We start from the raw sequence: 15324 nt of genomic DNA, 5'->3' as shown, positions 1-15324 counted from the left end.
CGGCCGCGGGGCGGAGCGGGGCGGTTCCCGGGCAGCGCCATCGCGTGGGCCCCGCGGGGCGGCGCCGCGGAGCGCCGGGCCCGAGATGGCGGCGGAGCGCGGCCGGTAGCGGCGGGCGCACACCCCGCCCCGCTCCCCGGTTCCGCGGCCCCGGACCCCGCCATGCACTTCTCCATCCCCGAGACCGAGACCCGCGCCGGCGACGGCGGCGCCGCCTACGTGGTGAGCGGGGCGGCCGCGGGGCCGGGGGGGGTTCGCAGCCCTCGGGGGCGCCGCTCGGCCCCGCCCGGGGCTGGGGGGGGAGGCGGCCGCGGGGGGGGAGGACCGAGAGGACCGAGGAGCCGCGGCCCGGCCGTCCCCGCTTCCTGTTGTGCTCCGTGCGGGGTGAACGCCCTCCCGCCCCGTTGCGGGGCCCGAAGCGCGCCGTCGGTGCGGGCCCGGCGCTGCCCGCAGACTTTGCCCTCGGCGCCGCGGGACTTCCCGGGCACGGCGCGGGAATCGGCACGGGGTCGGCTCGGAGCCTCAGAGCCGCGCTGCTACGGGACCCCGAGCGGCTGAGAGATGGGGGCACGGCCGAGCTTCGGGTCGGACTCCGAAAGAGCGGCGCTGCGGTGGCACAGCTGCACGGGGAGGTGGTGGGGGCACCCAGCCCGGAGGCGTTCGGGGAACGGGGGGATGTGGCACGGAGGGCGCCTGACGGGATGGGTTGGGATGTGTGATCGTAGAGGTCTTCTCCGACCTGAATGGCTCTATGTGTGCTGCTGCTCGGTTCTGACCCGCGCCTCTCCCCACCGCAGGCCTACAACATCCACGTGAACGGGGTGCTGCACTGCCGGGTGCGCTACAGCCAGCTGCTGGGGCTGCACGAGCAGGTAGGGAGGAGGGCGGAACGCAGCGCGCTGTGCCAGGCCTTGCCTGCTGTGTGACGTCCTGCCTTGGCTCCTGCTGGTTGCTGGCGATGAGCTGTCTGCTCAGTGGAGCCCTGAGGATCAGCGTGGCTGGGTGTCGGGGCAGTCCCTGTTTCTCCAGGGGCTCTCACAGCGCTCTGCTCTCTCCCCAGCTAAGGAAAGAATATGGCACGAACGTGGTGCCGGCTTTTCCCCCGAAGAAGATCTTCACGCTCACCCCAGCAGAGGTAGAGCAGCGCAGGGAACAGCTGGAGAAGTACATGCAGGCTGGTAAGCGGGGTGCTGCAGCCCAGGGTCACGTCCCCAGCTTGGTGGCACTGCCCAGGTTACATTCCTGTGGCCACCCGGGCCCAGCGTTGGCCCCTTCCTTCTGCAGTGCTGAGCTTGCAGCAGTCTGTCTCAGTGTTCCTGGCTGTGCTCTGATAATAGCTGGCATCGTTCCCTGAATGTCGGCCTGCAGTACACAGCACCACCAGTGCTGCTCCTCAGTCCCCAGCTCCTTCCCTTGCCCTACACCAGCAAAGGTGCACCCCCGAGTGTCCCAGTCTGCAGGGAACCCATGGCCATCCCCAGCCCCTTCCTTTGCCTTACACCAGCAAAGGTTCACCCCCCAGCGCCCCAATCTGCAGGGAACCCACGGCCATCCATGCACAAACCCTGCACTCAGCACGTGCTTTGTCTGGGTGCAAACACCAGAAGGCTGCAGAACTGGGTGGGAGCTGATGTGAGTCCCTGTGCTTTCCCAACTAACACTTCTCCTTGCTTGTCTTCCACCCCAGTGCGGCAGGACCCTACACTGGGAGGCAGTGAGACCTTCAACAGCTTTCTGCGCAAGGCCCAGCAGGTGGGAAGGAGCTGCCGGGCCGGGGTGATTCGTGGTGGGCCCCCAAACCCAGATTGGGTGGCAGATGGGGCCAGGCTGCCAATCCCTTCTGTCTGCAGGAGACGCAGCAGATCCCTACGGAGGAGGTGGTGCTAGAAGTGCTGCTTTCCAATGGCCAGATGGTCAAGGTCACCATCCTCACCTCAGACCAGACGGAGGATGTTCTTGAGGTGCCAGAGCTCTTGTGCTTTGTCCTTGCCCCAGAGCAGGGTTGTCCTTGGGAGGAGCATGGGAGGTGGTGGAGCTCTGTGATGCCATGACCCCTTGGCTTCTGCATTTGTTTCCCCTTTCCTGTTCTCCATCCAGCAGAGGTCCTGGCTTCCCACAAAGTGCCTGGGCTGGATCCTACCAGGGGGCTGCAGGGTGACGTATGGAGGTGCTGTAGCTCTCAGTGGTGACCTCCTGCTCTCGCTCATAGGCTGTGGCCTCCAAGTTGGATCTCCCTGATGACCTGGTTGGCTACTTCAGTCTCTTCTTGGTGCGAGAGACCAAGGATGGAGCTTTCTCATGTGAGTAGAGCATGCTATGGGCAGTCCCACAGGGGCCTGGTGGGCTCCCCCAGCCCTGAGCCTCTGCTGAGCTGCCATTTCCCTGCAGTCGTGCGGAAGCTGCAGGAGTTTGAGCTGCCATATGTGTCTGTCACCAGCCTACACAACCCTGAATTCAGGATCATCCTGCGCAAGAGGTGAGCTGCAGCCACTCAGCACCTGGGGGTGGTGTCAGGACTCCCCACAGAGCATAAGGACCCTTCCACTTCTGCCATTGCTGCCCATGCGGTGCTTTGACCCACCTGGAAATGCACTGCATGTCCCCAGTGGGGCTAAACTGCCCCATTGGGGTTGGTCCTTGTGTCCTTTTTCCCAGACGTGGCACTGCCTGCCTATAGCAGCCCTACAGAGAAGGACCTGGGTGTGCTGATGGCCAGTAGGTCACTAGGACCAGTAGCTGAGCCAGCAGTGTGCCTTTGTGGCCCAGAAGGCTGGTGGTGTCCAAAGGTTGACCATGAGCCAGAAAGGGTTCTGCTCCTCTCTGTTCTGCCCTGGGCATCTGGAGCACTGGGCCCAGTTCTGGGCTCCCTGGTTCAAAACTACCCTGGGGGATGCTTTCCTCTGCGACGTGTTGTAGGGAACCTGCTTTAGCAGGGAGTTGGACTGAATGATCTCCAGAGGACCCTTCTGACCCTCCACGGTTCTGTGTGTGGGATGTGGCTGCTGAGGGCTACCGAAGGGAGCAGGCTGTGGGGGCAGCCCAGCTCCACGTCCCCACGTGCAGGACCGTGTTCTGCCCACTGCTGTCAGGAGTTGGGGAAGAAGCTGACTGGTGTGGTTCCCTTCCAGCTACTGGGACTCCTCCTATGATGACGATGTAATGGAGCATCGTGTGGGACTCAACTTGCTGTATGCACAGGTGAGGATCTGTGTGGCCCAGAGGGCTGAGGAGGGGGCACCGCCCCCCCAGAGACTGCTCTGCTGCTCTCGGGGCTTTGGGCCCAGCTGCTCACCAGCCTCTGCTTCTTGATAGACGGTGTCAGACATCGAGCACGGATGGATCCTTGTCAACAAGGAGCAGCACCGGCAGCTCAAGTCTCTGCAGGAAAAAGTCTCCAAGAAGGAGGTAGGGCAGGGCATGATGCTGTGGTTGGAGTAGTCCTAGGCACCGGACCAGCCCCATAAGAGCCCCGGGGCTGAGCTTGGTGCCCACTTTCCAACCTTCGGTGCTGCCTGTGGGTTCTGACCTTCCCTGGCTCTGCCCACAGTTCATCCGACTGGCACAGACCCTGAAGTACTACGGTTATCTCAAGTTCGATCCCTGCGTCACGGACTTCCCCGAGAAGGGATGCCACGTCGTCGTCAGCGCCGGCAACAACGAGCTCAACTTCCAAGTGCGGCTGCCCAACGAGCAGATCAAGGAAGGCAGCTTCAAGGTTACACGCATGCGGTGCTGGCGGGTCACGTCCTCGGTGAGTGCCTGGATCCTGGGCACGAGGAGGGCTGCCGGGACCCGGCTCTGACAGCTCTCAGCAGGAAGGCTGCTGGCTGAGCTGGAAGCCTGGGGAAGGTCTCAGCCGTTTGGGGCATGGGAACTGGCGCTGGTGAAAGGCCCACGAGCCTCAACTTGTGTCTGTGCAGGTGCCGATGAGCAATGGTCCCTCAGGGAGCAGCCCAGGGAAGTCGGAGGTGAAGCTGGAGTTAGCTTTTGAGTATCTCATGAGCAAGGACCGGCTGCAGTGGGTTACCATCACCAGTCCACAGGTAGGGTTGCCTGCACTCCAGCATTGGAAAAAGGTGGGAATGAGGGGCAGCTCGAGGGAGGGGGCAGGTCTGGACTCATCGTGGTGTGTTGGGAAGGCCGTGGGGTGTGTGGGGCCGCTGTCTGACAACACTTCTCTCTTGTAGGCCATCATGCTGAGCATTTGCCTGCAATCCATGGTGGACGAACTGATGGTGAAAAAGTCAGGTGGTAGCATCCGCAAGGTAAGGGTTGGGTAGCCATGTTGTCTAGGCGCTTCCCATCTTGTCCCTGTGACTTTGTGAGGTCTAGACTTGGCCTCGCATGCCCTCCTCAGCATGGGGCCAGCTGAAGGAGGAAACTCAGCTCCTGGAGCTACCTACCCATGGGGATTCTGCCACTGAGTCGAGCTTCTCCCCTGCAGATGTTCCGCCGACGTGCAAATGGGGCTCTGCGGCGCTCGGACAGCCAGCAAGCCGTGAAGTCACCCCCACTGCTGGTGAGTGGGACTCTGCCCCTGTGGGGAGATGAGTGCAGGAGGCTTAGCTGTGGGTCAGGTACCCGAGCCAGAGAGGTTTCACCAGCAGGGCTGTTGCCTCACTCCTGTAGCCTAGGGATGAGAAAAAAGGCAGAAATGGGGCCATCCTTGAGGGAGGGAGGCGATTGTGTCTGGGCACCCCCAGACCTCACCTTGAGGGTTGGCAGCACTGGCCAAGGGCTGGTGCACAGAAGAGCAGTGAGCACAGGGGGTGACACAAGGCTGCCTGACCGTGTTGTCCCTGCAGGACTCGCCTGACGCCTCCCGGGAGCCAATGGCCAAACTCTCGGTGAGTTGTGTGTGCATGCAGCGGGTGCCGTCGCACCAAGACTGAGCTGGGGCACGGAGGGGATTCTCCCTAACACATCTGCTCTTTCCGCAGAGCAAACTCACGTCTGTTAGTCTGCGAGGGATCAGCCACTCCAGCTCTGCTAATGATGTGGGCGCTAATGACTTCCATGGCAATTACGCCTTTGAGGGCATTGGTGATGAAGATCTGTAGCCGCCCCCCCCTCCTAGGACAGCACTGGCCTGAGGGCCCCAGGGCCTTCGCCGAGGAATGTACGACCTGCAGACAGGTTGCAATCAACGTGCCTCTCACCTGCTACCATCCACCTTCCCCTGCTCCCCAAGGGCTGGGAAGTGCATCCCCAACCCACCATTGCCTTCAAGGCTGGGGGCAGCTGAACTCCTCCTGCTGCTGGCTTCCCACGGGGCAGCCTGTGCCGGTGCCGAGCCCTGGAGCAGGTGTCGTGGAGCCCAGCCCAGCTCCGGAGGGGCAGAGCCCCCCCTTCTCCCACCCTGGGAGGACCTGGGCCTACATCAGGCCTGGCCCGCTGCGTGGGTAGGCGGCTGCCCCAGGGGGTGTTGGCAGCAGCCCGGTGGCACCGAGCGGCCCTCACAAGGCTCCATAATGCCAAATTAGCCTTTAGGTTTCTGCTCAGAGACAGAGTGCAGTAAGCTGTCTCCGGTGGGGCTCTGCGCAGAGCCCTGTCTCTAACCCGCTCGTAGACTCCAGTGTAATCTAGGCTTGTAACCACCTATCTCCTGCTGCTCAGACCGACCAGAGCATTAATGGACAGTAACCAATGTTTACATACTGCAATGATGATTAAAATGGATTCTGATTGGTACCTGGGCTGTCTCTTGTGGGGTGGCAGCCATCCCTCCCTCCCACCTCATGCCCCACGTCCTCTCCTGAAGCAGAACAAGGTCCCTAGGGAGAATACCGGATAACAAAACTGACTGTTTAATGCTTTTATACACAATATAAATTACACTGACCGGTATGGCAGCAGCCACAGAACCAGTCCTGTTCTCCCCCTCCTCCCTTTCCCCACACGCTGGCGGAGGAAGGCTCTGACGGGCAGGAGGAACAGGCTGGTGCCACCCTGTGGTGCCAAGGGCATGGCCCCACCACAGGCAGCATAGGGCTGCAAGAGGCCCCTCCCGGGGCGGTGGGCCCTGCTTAAGGCAGCCCTGAGCCCAGGAGAGCTTGTGCCCATCCCTCCCCCAGGGAGGGCAGGGGCTGCAGCTGGCAAAGAATTGGGGTGCCCTGTGGCCCCCCCGGAGCCCAGCGTGGGGCCAAGCCCCTGCAGCCGGGCTAAGTGCTGTTCAGGGCAGGGCCGTGTCCACGGCAGGAGGAGCCAGGAGGGCTTTGGCGTTGCGTGGGTTGACCCAATTCTCAGCCGTGTGGCCGTGGATTTTCTGGTGGCGCTTGTAGTTGTCCCAGTGGCCAGTGGTGTAGGTGCAGTCCCGGCACTGGAAGGGCTTCTCGCCCGTGTGTCGCAGCATGTGCCGCTTCAGGTTCATGCTCTGGTTGCAGCTGTAACTGCAGAGGCTGCACTGGAAGGGCTTGTCACCCGAGTGGATGCGCCCGTGGCGCTTGAGGTTGGCCAGGTTGCCGCAGGCGTAGTCACAGAGCTGGCACTTGTAGGGCTTCTCACCCGTGTGCACGCGTTGGTGCCGCTTCAGGTTGTCGAGGTGGGCGGAGGCGTAGGGGCAGAGCGGGCAAGCGAACGGCTTCTCCCCGCTGTGCGTCTTCATGTGCCGTGCCAAGTGGTTGGGGTAGTGAGTGACAAAGGGGCAGAGGCTGCAAGCGAAGCCTTTATCTCCGGTGCCTTTACGAGGGCTGGCGCCCGGCTCGGTGCCCAGCACCGCCAGGCTGCAGCGCCCACAGACCTGCTCGGCCAGGCCCTCATCTTGTGCGAACCCATCGTCCAGCACCAGCCCACACATGCGGCACGTAAAGGGGAAGAGCAGCTCGGGCAGTGCTGCCGTCTCCTCGCCCCGCAGCCGTGCGCAGCCGGGCAGGAAGGGGCCGGTGCCGCTGCCCATGTGCAGGTTCAGCTCCGGCAGCAGCGGCTCTGCGAGACAAAGAGAAGCAGGGATGTCAGCAGGCGGCACAGCGCTGGCAGAGCGCAGCTCCTGCGAGCAGCCCTAGCTCTGAGGTGATGGTGTCCTGGCACGGGGCCAGCAGCCACTTGAGGATGTGCACCGGGATCGGCACAACAGAAGATGGCAGGATGTGCTCCTTGCCCATTTCCAGACTGCGCTCTGGGATTCTCCCACCGCAGTTTCCCACCCAACCCCGCCTTACCTGGGTCCTTGTCCTGCTGGTGCTGCCCCTCGCCTTCAGGCAGGCGGTGGCTGAGCATGTGCCGCTTCAGGTTGCGGCTCTGGTTGCAGCGGTAGTCGCAAGCGGCACACTGGAAGGGCTTGTCCTGGCTGTGGACCCGTTCGTGGCGTTTGAGGTTGCCCAGGCTGCTGCAGGCGAAGCTGCAGCCCGTACAGCGGTAGGGCTTCTCCCCGGTGTGCGTGCGCAGGTGGCGGGTCAGGTTCACCAGCTGGGCTGAGGCGTAGGCACACTGCGGGCACGCAAACGGCTTCTCCCCGTTGTGTGTCTTCATGTGGCGCTTGAGGTGGCTGGAGTAGTGGGAGGCGAAGGGACAGAGCTGGCAGGTGTACACGATGCGTTGGTTGCGGCCACCCTCGGTGCCGGCGCACTGCAGGCAGTTCTGGCCCAGGCTGGCAGCCAGCTGCAGCCCACACTGGCGGCAGGGCAGCGCTGCAGGGCCGGGCTCGCCGCCTTCCTCGGGGTCGCTGTCCACACTCAGCTGCTGGTACCCGGAGGAGCAGTCGTCGTCGCTCAGCGCGTACGCTGGGATGGCGATCTTCCCCACCAGTGCCTCTGCTGAGAAGAGCATGGGGATGGGATAGCAGCGGGAGCTCGGTTGCTGCCACCGGTCCCAGAAGGGGGGAACTGCAGCCGGGAGGTGTCAGGCAGCCGTGTTCACCTCAGCGGTACCCAGGAGCCCTACTGCAGCCCCAACACTCAGACAGCAGGCCGAGGCAGCCCAACCTGCCTCCAGGTCCTGCTGCAGGCCCTCATCCAGTTGTGCCGGGTGGTGGTGGGCACAGCTCACCAGGCTGCTGGTCCTCGACCCTCGGTCAGCAACAGGCAGCAAAAAAGATGTCCTCTGACCCCCACGCAGTGCTGCTGCCCCACAGAGAGGCTCTTGGAGGGCATTTCTGCTTGCCAGCTGGACAAGGACGTGTAACACCTATGCCTCAGCATGGGATGGCAGAAGCAGAGCCACTGACCTGCAGCCACCCACATCTAGTCAGGACACCTGGAAACCCTGGATGTGTCCCCAGGCTGCTGCTCAGGACAGAAGGGTAGTGGTATGCAGCAAAGCCTTGCCATAGTCAGCCTTAAGCCATCTCCATCCATTCCTGTGTTGTGCCCAACCTGGAGGCTGCAAGACCCAGCAGTTGGCTCTTGCCCTGGATTGTCCCATTTGCTGCTGCTCACCCTGCAGGGTCCATGTCCCAGGATCCCTGGGCACAGTGATGCCACTCCAGGCTCCCTTGTGTTTTCTAGTCCCAGATTTGCAAACACTGGGAAGATATGATGCTAGACCAGAGCATCCTACTACAGCCTTGCTATTGCTAGGGGAACACCTTGAACCTTAACCCCCATTTCAAAGGGACTCCCTGCAAGCTTGGTGGCACAGCCCAGCACCCCTGCAGCACTGCCCCACTAGGACAGCACGGCCCATGGGGCTGAGAACATGACCAGTGTTGGCTCTTCAGGAATCCAGACCTGCGTGACACTGCTCACCAGCTGGGCTGGACCTGGGGGCAGGAAGGACTGCTTTTCTAGTTGCAAAGAGCTGCTGCAAGAACAGCTTTTTGCAGCACAGGCAGCGCCCGGCACCACGGAGCCAGTTTTGTCCCAGCGCAGGGCTGCAAGCACGCTCTGCAGGGAGGTGCAGCTCTCAGAGCAGAGCCCATCTGCCAGGCAGCTGGGGCCGAGCCTCAGCACAGAGCGTGGCATCCTGCACCCAGAGCACGGCCCTCGTGGGATCAGATGGGGTGCAGGAGCCGGGTGGTGCACGTCGCTCTGTGATCAGTGCATCCCCACCTTCTTCCCCACCCAGCATCCGAGGGCAGCAAGCCACTCTCACTGCTCCCTGCGAGGCTCCGGGACTCCCGGGGCTGAGCGGTGCCGCTCTGAGGACACCTGGTGGGGGTCGGTGGTGGTCCCCGCAGCCCCAGAGCCCGGGGGCTTTAATGGGAGGTAGAAGCCCTGCGAGGGCAACGCGCGCCCGGGGGGTCCCCGCGTTACCGGGGAGGCAGCTCTCCCGGCAGATGGGGATGGAGGCCACTGACGGGAGGACGCAGCCGGGGGTGGCGGCGGGGCCGTGCGGGGCGGCGGCACGCACCTGGCGGTCCTTTCTCGCAGGCCAGGCCGCGGCCTAGCAGCAGGTCGCCGGGCAGCACCAGCGCCGCTCCCGCCGTCTCCTCGGGGCCGTCCTCGGCTTCCGCTGCAACACACCGAACGCCGCGGGTCACCGCCGGGCTCCGGCCGCCGGCTCCGCCACCGCCCCCCGGCTCCGCCGCGCACTCACCCTTCACCGGCTGCGGGTGGCTCTGCTTCCGCCGGGGCATCGTGGTCGGTCCCGGCCCCGCCGCCCGCCCTCCTGCCCGCGGCCCGCCAGCCGCCCCCGCCAGCCCGGGGCGGCCACCGCCGCCCCGCCTCGACCGGGCACTTCCGCTTCCGGCCGCCGCGGGACAGGGCCGGCGCCGGAAGCTAGCGCGGCGCCCCGGAAGTAGATCGCGAACCCGGAAGCGTGCTCGCTGTCCGCCGCCCGCCCGTCCCGCCGTCTCAGCGCCGGTGCCGGAGGAACGCGGGCTGCGGCCGCTGGGGCCGCGGCTTCGGTATGCGGCGGGGAGGCCCGGCCGGGCAGCGGGGGAGGCAGGCGAAGACCTGGCGGGTCCCCGGGGCCGGGCCCCGCGCTCGACGTGACCGAGGCCGTGCGCGTGTCTCCGTCGCTCTGAGGCCTCGGGCCCGGCCCCGGGCTCGGTACCCGCCTGCAGGAGCTGCGGGGCTCCGCGGGAGGTCTGAGCGATCCTCGGTGCGCGGCGCCGTCGGCGGTGATCCGGCGCTGAGAGGTCACTGAGGTACGGCGCGGAGCGGCCCGGGCGGGGTGGTGGAACCGTGAAGTCATTCGGGTTGGAGCGGCACTCCGAGATCAGCGGGCCCGCTGCCCGCGTCCCTCAGTGCCGCATCCCCACGGAGCACCTCCAGGGACGGTGACCCCACCGCCTCCCTGGGCAGCTGTGCCACTGCAGCACTGCTTTTTCAGAGGAGAAGCATTTTCTCATATCAACCTGACCCCCCTCTGGCGCAACTTGAGGCCATGCCCTCTTCTTAAAACAACAGTGTTATTTCCAGGGAGTGGGGCAGCACGGAGGCCATAGTGTGGGCACTTCTCACTCCTGCTGCACCAGCCCTACAGACAAACTTCAAGCAGAAATAATATTTAGTGGGTATTTTGGATCTGAGTGGTCTGAGAGGCCTTTCCAAACGTTAATGATTCTGTGATTCTATAAAAGTCTGTGGTGATGGCAACGGTGGCCCAAGATGGAGAGTCAAGTTTCCATTGGCTCTTCAGTTCCCACCTGACCAAGATGCTTTGTTACCCAGAGTGGCACAATGCAGTGCCTTGCACACCCCCAGCAGAGCAGACGTCATCAGAATCCTCTGTCTTAACCTGAGTCATCATCAATATCTGCCCCTTCCAGCGATGGGGTTTTGCTGGTATAGCTGTACTTGAAGGGGAAAAAACAGCAGAGGCTGCTGGAGGAAGGATGGTGGCACAGAGGGTGGTGATGGAACAAGTTGTCCAAGGAGGTTGTGGATGCCCCATCCCTGGAGACATTCAAGGCCAGGCTGGATGTGGCTCTGGGCAGCCTGGTCTGCTGGTTGGTGACCTGCACGTAGCAGAGGGGTTGAAACTCGATGATCATTGTGGTCCTTTTCAACTCAGGCCATTCCATGATTCTAAAGTAAAGGAAGAAGGATGCAGCAGTGCCACGGGAGTGTAAAGCATATGGTGTGACTTCTTGGAGAGAAGGAGAGCATGGGGAACGGTGGATCCACTGGCCATGGGGTCAGGGAGGTTATGTTGTAGCTTCAGGTTAATGTGAGCTCTAAGTAAGGGAAAACTGTGACAAATTTACCTCATCTCTCGATCCCTGTTCATCTGATGATTTGGCTTTTGGGTCTCCTAGCTCTGTTGTCTATTTTACATACAGAAGAGGAGGCTGAGGGCTCTGTGCTGCAAGGCTTGTAACTGGGGAGATTCACCTGGCCTGCAGGAATGTGTGCCAGTTTCTGGCCAGTCTGGAGGCAGAGGGACTCTGCAGGTCCCCTTTAGCTCATGTTCTCCTCAAATGTCCTCTTTAGTGCAGTCCTGTGGACCCCCCAGGGCTGGCAAGGCAGGGAGACCGAGACCACTGCTCTGTTTCTGGGCCCAAAGCGTAGTGGGGTCTCACGGATGCTGAGAGCTCCTTCCCATCCCCAGGAACTCCGTGCTTATCGCATGTACCTCCTTCACAGGCTGAGCAGCGTGGGCTGCAGATGGAGATGGTTTGACCACTGATTGTGAAGACGCTGGCTCCAAGGCACAGGTAGGACGTGTCTGCCCCGCCATGGCTGCCGTATTGGGGCTGCCATCGCCGCGCTGTCCTCCATAGCCTGCCAGTAGCAGATTGCTGCCCTGACGTGCCACCATGGAGCAGCCCACGTGGGTGCCTCAACCCCCGCGCATCCTGGGCTCCTGTGAGCAGAAAGCGGAGGCCACAGGGGAGATGCCACCGGAGCCGGTGCAAGAGCCAGGGGACCCCGAGGAGCTGCGCATTGCCCTGCCCCTGGGCGAGGACGGGGAGCTGGTGGAGTGTCCCCTCTGCCTGCTTCCCCAGCCACCTGAGGCCTTTCCCAGCCTTGCCTCCTGCTCCCACCGCTCGTGCCGGGCCTGCCTGCAGCAGTACCTGCGCATTGCCGTCAGCGAGAGCCGCGTGAGGGTGGCCTGCCCACACTGCCCCACCGTGCTGCAGCCTGCTGACGTCCACAGCCTCCTGCCCGAGCCTGCCCTCCGTGACAAGTATGAGGAGTTCCTCCTGAGGAGGCTTCTGGCAGCTGACCCTGGCACCCGCTGGTGTCCCGCACCGGACTGCAGGTGACTGCTGGCCCCTGGCGTGGATCTCTTTTCCTTGCTTCCTGGCAGGCTGATGTGCCTGCATAATGTGAGCCTTTTACAGGCTTGTGACTTGGTTGAGTTTGTTCAGAGATGTCCTGATTGTGGCTGCAGAATCTGGGCAGCTGTGTGCGTCGGTTAAGGCTGGAGTGTTTGGCTGTGCTGGGTCTGGCTGTGGGAAACCTGGGGGATTTTGTGTGCTGGGTCTGGCTGTGGGGAACCTGGGGGATTTTGTGTGCTGGGTCTGGCTGTGGGGAACCTGGGAGTATTTGTGAGTGCTGGGTGGGGGAGGCTTTGCTGTGGTCACCGAGCTGAGAGTGGCACCTGGCTCTTGAAAGCTGGCTGCTGCTCTGTCACAGCACAGAGCTGGGACTTCTTGATGCACAGCCCAGCTGCCCAGGCTGGGATGCAGGGGGAGGCCACGGTCACAGCTGGCCCCAGCAAACTACCTGCTTTCTCCCCACAGCTATGCTGTCATTGCCTATGGCTTTGCTGAGTGTCCTCGCCTCACCTGTGGGCGTGAGGGCTGTGGCACCGAGTTCTGCTACCACTGCCGGCAGCTCTGGCACCCTGATGGGCCGTGCGCAGCAGCGCCGCTGGCCTCCAGCCTAGCCAGCCCCTCTGCACAGCTGATTTACACAGAGGAGTCTGCCAATGGTGAGACCTCAGTCCAGGATGGGAACACGGGGATTTGACACATCTGAGTGAAATGCTCTACCTGCCATGGCCCAGTGGTACCCTTCTGCTGCCTCTGTGTGGAGGTGTGCAGCCCCTGGGCTGGGGTAGTGGAGCAGGACCTTGTGCTGGCAGTGCCCAGCTCACCCAGACACCCACGGGGTGGGCTGCAGCCCTATGGCGGGAGCTGGGGGAGAGCTGCAGTGTCCTGTCCTCTCCTCAATCCCAGTTCATCTGCCTTCTCCCCGCCAGCTGAGGCTGAAGACATCAAGGTCTGTCCCCGCTGCAGTGCCTTCATTATGAAGATCAATGATGGGAGCTGCAACCGCATGAACTGCACGGTGTGCGGCTGCCTGTTCTGCTGGCTCTGCCTGCAGGAGATCTCTGATGTGCACTTCCTAAGGTCAGTGCAGGGCTGTGGGTTGTGATGGGACTTGGGGGTGCCATGAGGAGTTGTGGGGGCAGTGGGGTCCTGTAGAGAGCCACGGCCACGTTCTGCCAGGTAGCAGGGGTGTAGCACTGCTGCAGGTTTGCCAGGGGTCCACGGTGGGGTGGGGAAACTGGGTTTTCTGCTGCTCTGGAGTGCAACAGTGCCATTGTCTGCCTGCCCCTGTGCATGTGCTGTTGGCCCAGCCTCGTGCTGTCCTTGCAGCCCATCTGGATGCACCTTCTGGGGTAAAAGGCCCTGGTCAAGGACACGGAAGATCCTGTGGCAGCTGGGCATGGTGCTGGGGGCACCTATGGTGATCTCCCTCGTCGCAGGCATTGCTGTGCCTGTCATTATCATTGGGCTTCCCATCTACACGGGTAGGAAGGTACTGGTCCTGGGGTCTCTGTAGTCTCGTTCTGCATTGAGCCTGGCAGCCCCTGGCCTCAGGCCTGGGGGGCATGTAGACTACAGAGACCCCAGAGGTGATTCACCTGTCTTGCTTCTCCAGGTGCTGGGCCAGAGCCGAAGGAGCAGCTTGTCACCGTGCCAGCAGTGCTTCTCTGTCACCAGCGGCGTCCTCCTCTCTCTTTTTGTGTCCCCCATCATAACAGCTGTCACGGTGGGTAAGTGCATCTAAGGGCTGGTGGCACGGGGCCACTGATGGAGCAGATTTAGGGGGATGTCAGAGACCTTTGGCAGGGGTGGGGGCTGCTAATGCAGGCTGGCAGTAGCTATGTTTCTGCCCACAGGCATCGGCGTGCCCCTGATGCTCACCTACGTTTATGGGGTGGTAGTGCTGTCTCTGTGCCGGAGCCGCAGTAGCTGTGGCCGCAGCCAACCTGGGGACCTCAGTGGGGTAGAGCTGGAGAACTTGACCAAGCGTGAGTCCTGCACTGCCAGCTGTCCCCTAGTGGGGATCCCTGCGTGGTGCTGCACAGGCTGTGATCCTGCAGCTGTGACAGCTCCATGGCCTGGGGCTTCCTGTTGGCCTGGGGCAGCGGGGAGGTTGCAGGTCTGTGTCCTGGGGAGCTGTGGGTGCCTCCCTGCCAAGAGCTCTGGAGGCTGTTCTGTACCTTATGTTAAAGTGTTTCTCATGCACAGGGTTCAGCACCATCTCTCTCTCTGCTAGTGAATGAGCTGTGGTCAGTGCTGCCCAGCCCCAAGGGCGTTGAGGACGGAGTCCCAGACACAGCCACCTCTTTCCCCAGCAGCAGCCACAGCCCACGCCCCAGGGTGATGTGGAAGGAGCAGGACAGCCACTCAGCCAGCACCGTGGCCCTCGCAGGCAGCACGCTGAGTGATACATCCTACCGGTGAGCTGAAGGAGACTGGGGAGGAGGGAGGTTGGCATGGAAGTCCCCTTTCCTAAGAGCCATCCCCGTGCTTACTGCACTGCTGGTTGGGGACTCAGCAGCGTCCTCCTGTTGGGCTGCTGCCCTAATTTGTTTGTCTGCAGAGAAGGCATCAACATCGAGGTGGAAGTGGCAATTGAAACAGTGCCGCATCCCACCCCAGAGCAAAGCCTGTGCAGCCCACAGTCAGGGCAGTCTCTCTCAGGGGACTCCCTGGGGGGCACCAGCGACAGGTGCAGCGTCACAGGTGTCCCAGTGGAGTGAAGAGGACAGTGCAGCTGTGGACTGGGAGATTACTGAGCCGCAGAGCACCCATTTCAGCTCCCATCAACATGAAGAGCCCACGCCCTCCTTTGGCAGTCCTGGCTGCCCTCCACGTGGCATCAGCAGCCCTAGGGCCTGGATCTGGCCATCCCCAGACTCGGCAGACCCTCACCCCACACTCAGCACTGCCTGCTCCCTGTTGTATCCATCCCATGACACTTCTTCCCCAAAGGCAGGCTTGAGCATTGGCGCTGCTGAGAAATAAAACACTCCAAGAGTCACAGCAGGCTCTGATCTGTGGTGCAGGGCTTAGGGTGGCTGGGCCCCACCGTAGCCAATGGACAACAGGCACAGGCTGAGTGGTGCCCGTTACTTTGTGTTCTGTGCTTCTGATCCCATGTCAGCCTTAGCAAAACTGATTTTATCCTGATAGCAGACTCATTATTAGAGCCAAAGGCCTTGGATATTGCACATGACATACCACAAGCATTTTGATTCAAA

General features: G+C 62.3%; 3 protein-coding genes across 8 annotated transcripts; 2 read left to right on the top strand and 1 right to left on the bottom strand.

The window, feature by feature from the left end:
- The first annotated feature begins 20 nt into the window (after positions 1 to 20).
- SNX17 (sorting nexin 17) lies at positions 21 to 5691 on the top strand. 2 transcript variants are annotated; one of them, XM_085218161.1, is made up of 15 exons: positions 21 to 222; positions 798 to 872; positions 1061 to 1178; positions 1688 to 1752; positions 1851 to 1961; positions 2210 to 2300; positions 2389 to 2476; positions 3129 to 3198; positions 3313 to 3405; positions 3548 to 3751; positions 3921 to 4043; positions 4188 to 4265; positions 4445 to 4519; positions 4806 to 4847; positions 4941 to 5691. In XM_085218161.1, the coding sequence occupies exons 1-15, from the start codon at positions 163 to 165 to the stop codon at positions 5058 to 5060; spliced, it is 1413 nt and encodes a 470-aa protein (XP_085074287.1). In that variant the 5' UTR covers positions 21 to 162; the 3' UTR covers positions 5061 to 5691. The 2 variants fall into 2 exon arrangements, with proteins under 2 accessions (XP_085074287.1, XP_085074285.1); XM_085218159.1 differs by having other exon boundaries at positions 1827 to 1961.
- Positions 5692 to 5791: 100 nt separating this feature from the next.
- ZNF513 (zinc finger protein 513) lies at positions 5792 to 9643 on the bottom strand. 3 transcript variants are annotated; one of them, XM_085218157.1, is made up of 4 exons: positions 9472 to 9643; positions 9286 to 9387; positions 7158 to 7751; positions 5792 to 6924 (listed from the first exon to the last, which is right to left on the bottom strand). In XM_085218157.1, exons 1-4 carry the CDS (start codon positions 9509 to 9511, stop codon positions 6173 to 6175), a joined length of 1488 nt encoding a protein of 495 aa, XP_085074283.1. In that variant the 5' UTR covers positions 9512 to 9643; the 3' UTR covers positions 5792 to 6172. The 3 variants fall into 3 exon arrangements, with proteins under 3 accessions (XP_085074283.1, XP_085074284.1, XP_085074282.1); XM_085218158.1 differs by having other exon boundaries at positions 7158 to 7748; XM_085218156.1 differs by having other exon boundaries at positions 9286 to 9643.
- LOC100546851 (E3 ubiquitin-protein ligase RNF19B-like) lies at positions 9641 to 15104 on the top strand. 3 transcript variants are annotated; one of them, XM_085218162.1, is made up of 10 exons: positions 9658 to 9781; positions 9941 to 10024; positions 11466 to 12084; positions 12569 to 12759; positions 13030 to 13180; positions 13430 to 13592; positions 13716 to 13830; positions 13957 to 14088; positions 14337 to 14520; positions 14664 to 15104. In XM_085218162.1, the coding sequence occupies exons 3-10, from the start codon at positions 11639 to 11641 to the stop codon at positions 14821 to 14823; spliced, it is 1542 nt and encodes a 513-aa protein (XP_085074288.1). In that variant the 5' UTR covers positions 9658 to 9781; positions 9941 to 10024; positions 11466 to 11638; the 3' UTR covers positions 14824 to 15104. The 3 variants fall into 3 exon arrangements, with proteins under 3 accessions (XP_085074289.1, XP_010706317.1, XP_085074288.1); XM_085218163.1 differs by having other exon boundaries at positions 9641 to 10024; positions 14669 to 15104; XM_010708015.3 differs by lacking the exon at positions 13957 to 14088 and having other exon boundaries at positions 9641 to 10024.
- Positions 15105 to 15324: the final 220 nt, after the last annotated feature.

The sequence above is a fragment of the Meleagris gallopavo genome, chromosome 2, assembly GCF_905368555.1.
Source record: "Meleagris gallopavo chromosome 2, MGAL_WU_HG_1.1, whole genome shotgun sequence".
In the NCBI taxonomy this organism is placed as follows: domain Eukaryota; kingdom Metazoa; phylum Chordata; class Aves; order Galliformes; family Phasianidae; genus Meleagris; species Meleagris gallopavo.
This window is presented reverse-complemented; position numbering and strand designations above follow the sequence as displayed.

What these genes read in the sequence shown, in the direction of transcription:
- SNX17 (XM_085218159.1), top strand. Translation starts at nt 163, where the DNA reads ATGCACTTCTCCATCCCCGAGACCGAGACCCGCGCCGGCGACGGCGGC. An exon ending in CAAGGATGGAGCTTTCTCAT is followed by an intron (nt 2,301 to 2,388) that starts GTGAGTAGAGCA and finishes ATTTCCCTGCAG; the next exon opens with TCGTGCGGAAGCTGCAGGAG. An exon ending in TTACCATCACCAGTCCACAG is followed by an intron (nt 4,044 to 4,187) that starts GTAGGGTTGCCT and finishes TCTCTCTTGTAG; the next exon opens with GCCATCATGCTGAGCATTTG.
- LOC100546851 (XM_085218162.1), top strand. Translation starts at nt 11,639, where the DNA reads ATGGAGCAGCCCACGTGGGTGCCTCAACCCCCGCGCATCCTGGGCTCC. An exon ending in CACAGAGGAGTCTGCCAATG is followed by an intron (nt 12,760 to 13,029) that starts GTGAGACCTCAG and finishes TCTCCCCGCCAG; the next exon opens with CTGAGGCTGAAGACATCAAG. An exon ending in CATAACAGCTGTCACGGTGG is followed by an intron (nt 13,831 to 13,956) that starts GTAAGTGCATCT and finishes TTCTGCCCACAG; the next exon opens with GCATCGGCGTGCCCCTGATG.
- ZNF513 (XM_085218156.1), bottom strand. Translation starts at nt 9,511, where the DNA reads ATGCCCCGGCGGAAGCAGAGCCACCCGCAGCCGGTGAAGGGTGAGTGC. An exon ending in CTGCGAGAAAGGACCGCCAG is followed by an intron (nt 7,752 to 9,285) that starts GTGCGTGCCGCC and finishes TGCTCTTCTCAG; the next exon opens with CAGAGGCACTGGTGGGGAAG. An exon ending in CCAGCAGGACAAGGACCCAG is followed by an intron (nt 6,925 to 7,157) that starts GTAAGGCGGGGT and finishes TTTGTCTCGCAG; the next exon opens with AGCCGCTGCTGCCGGAGCTG.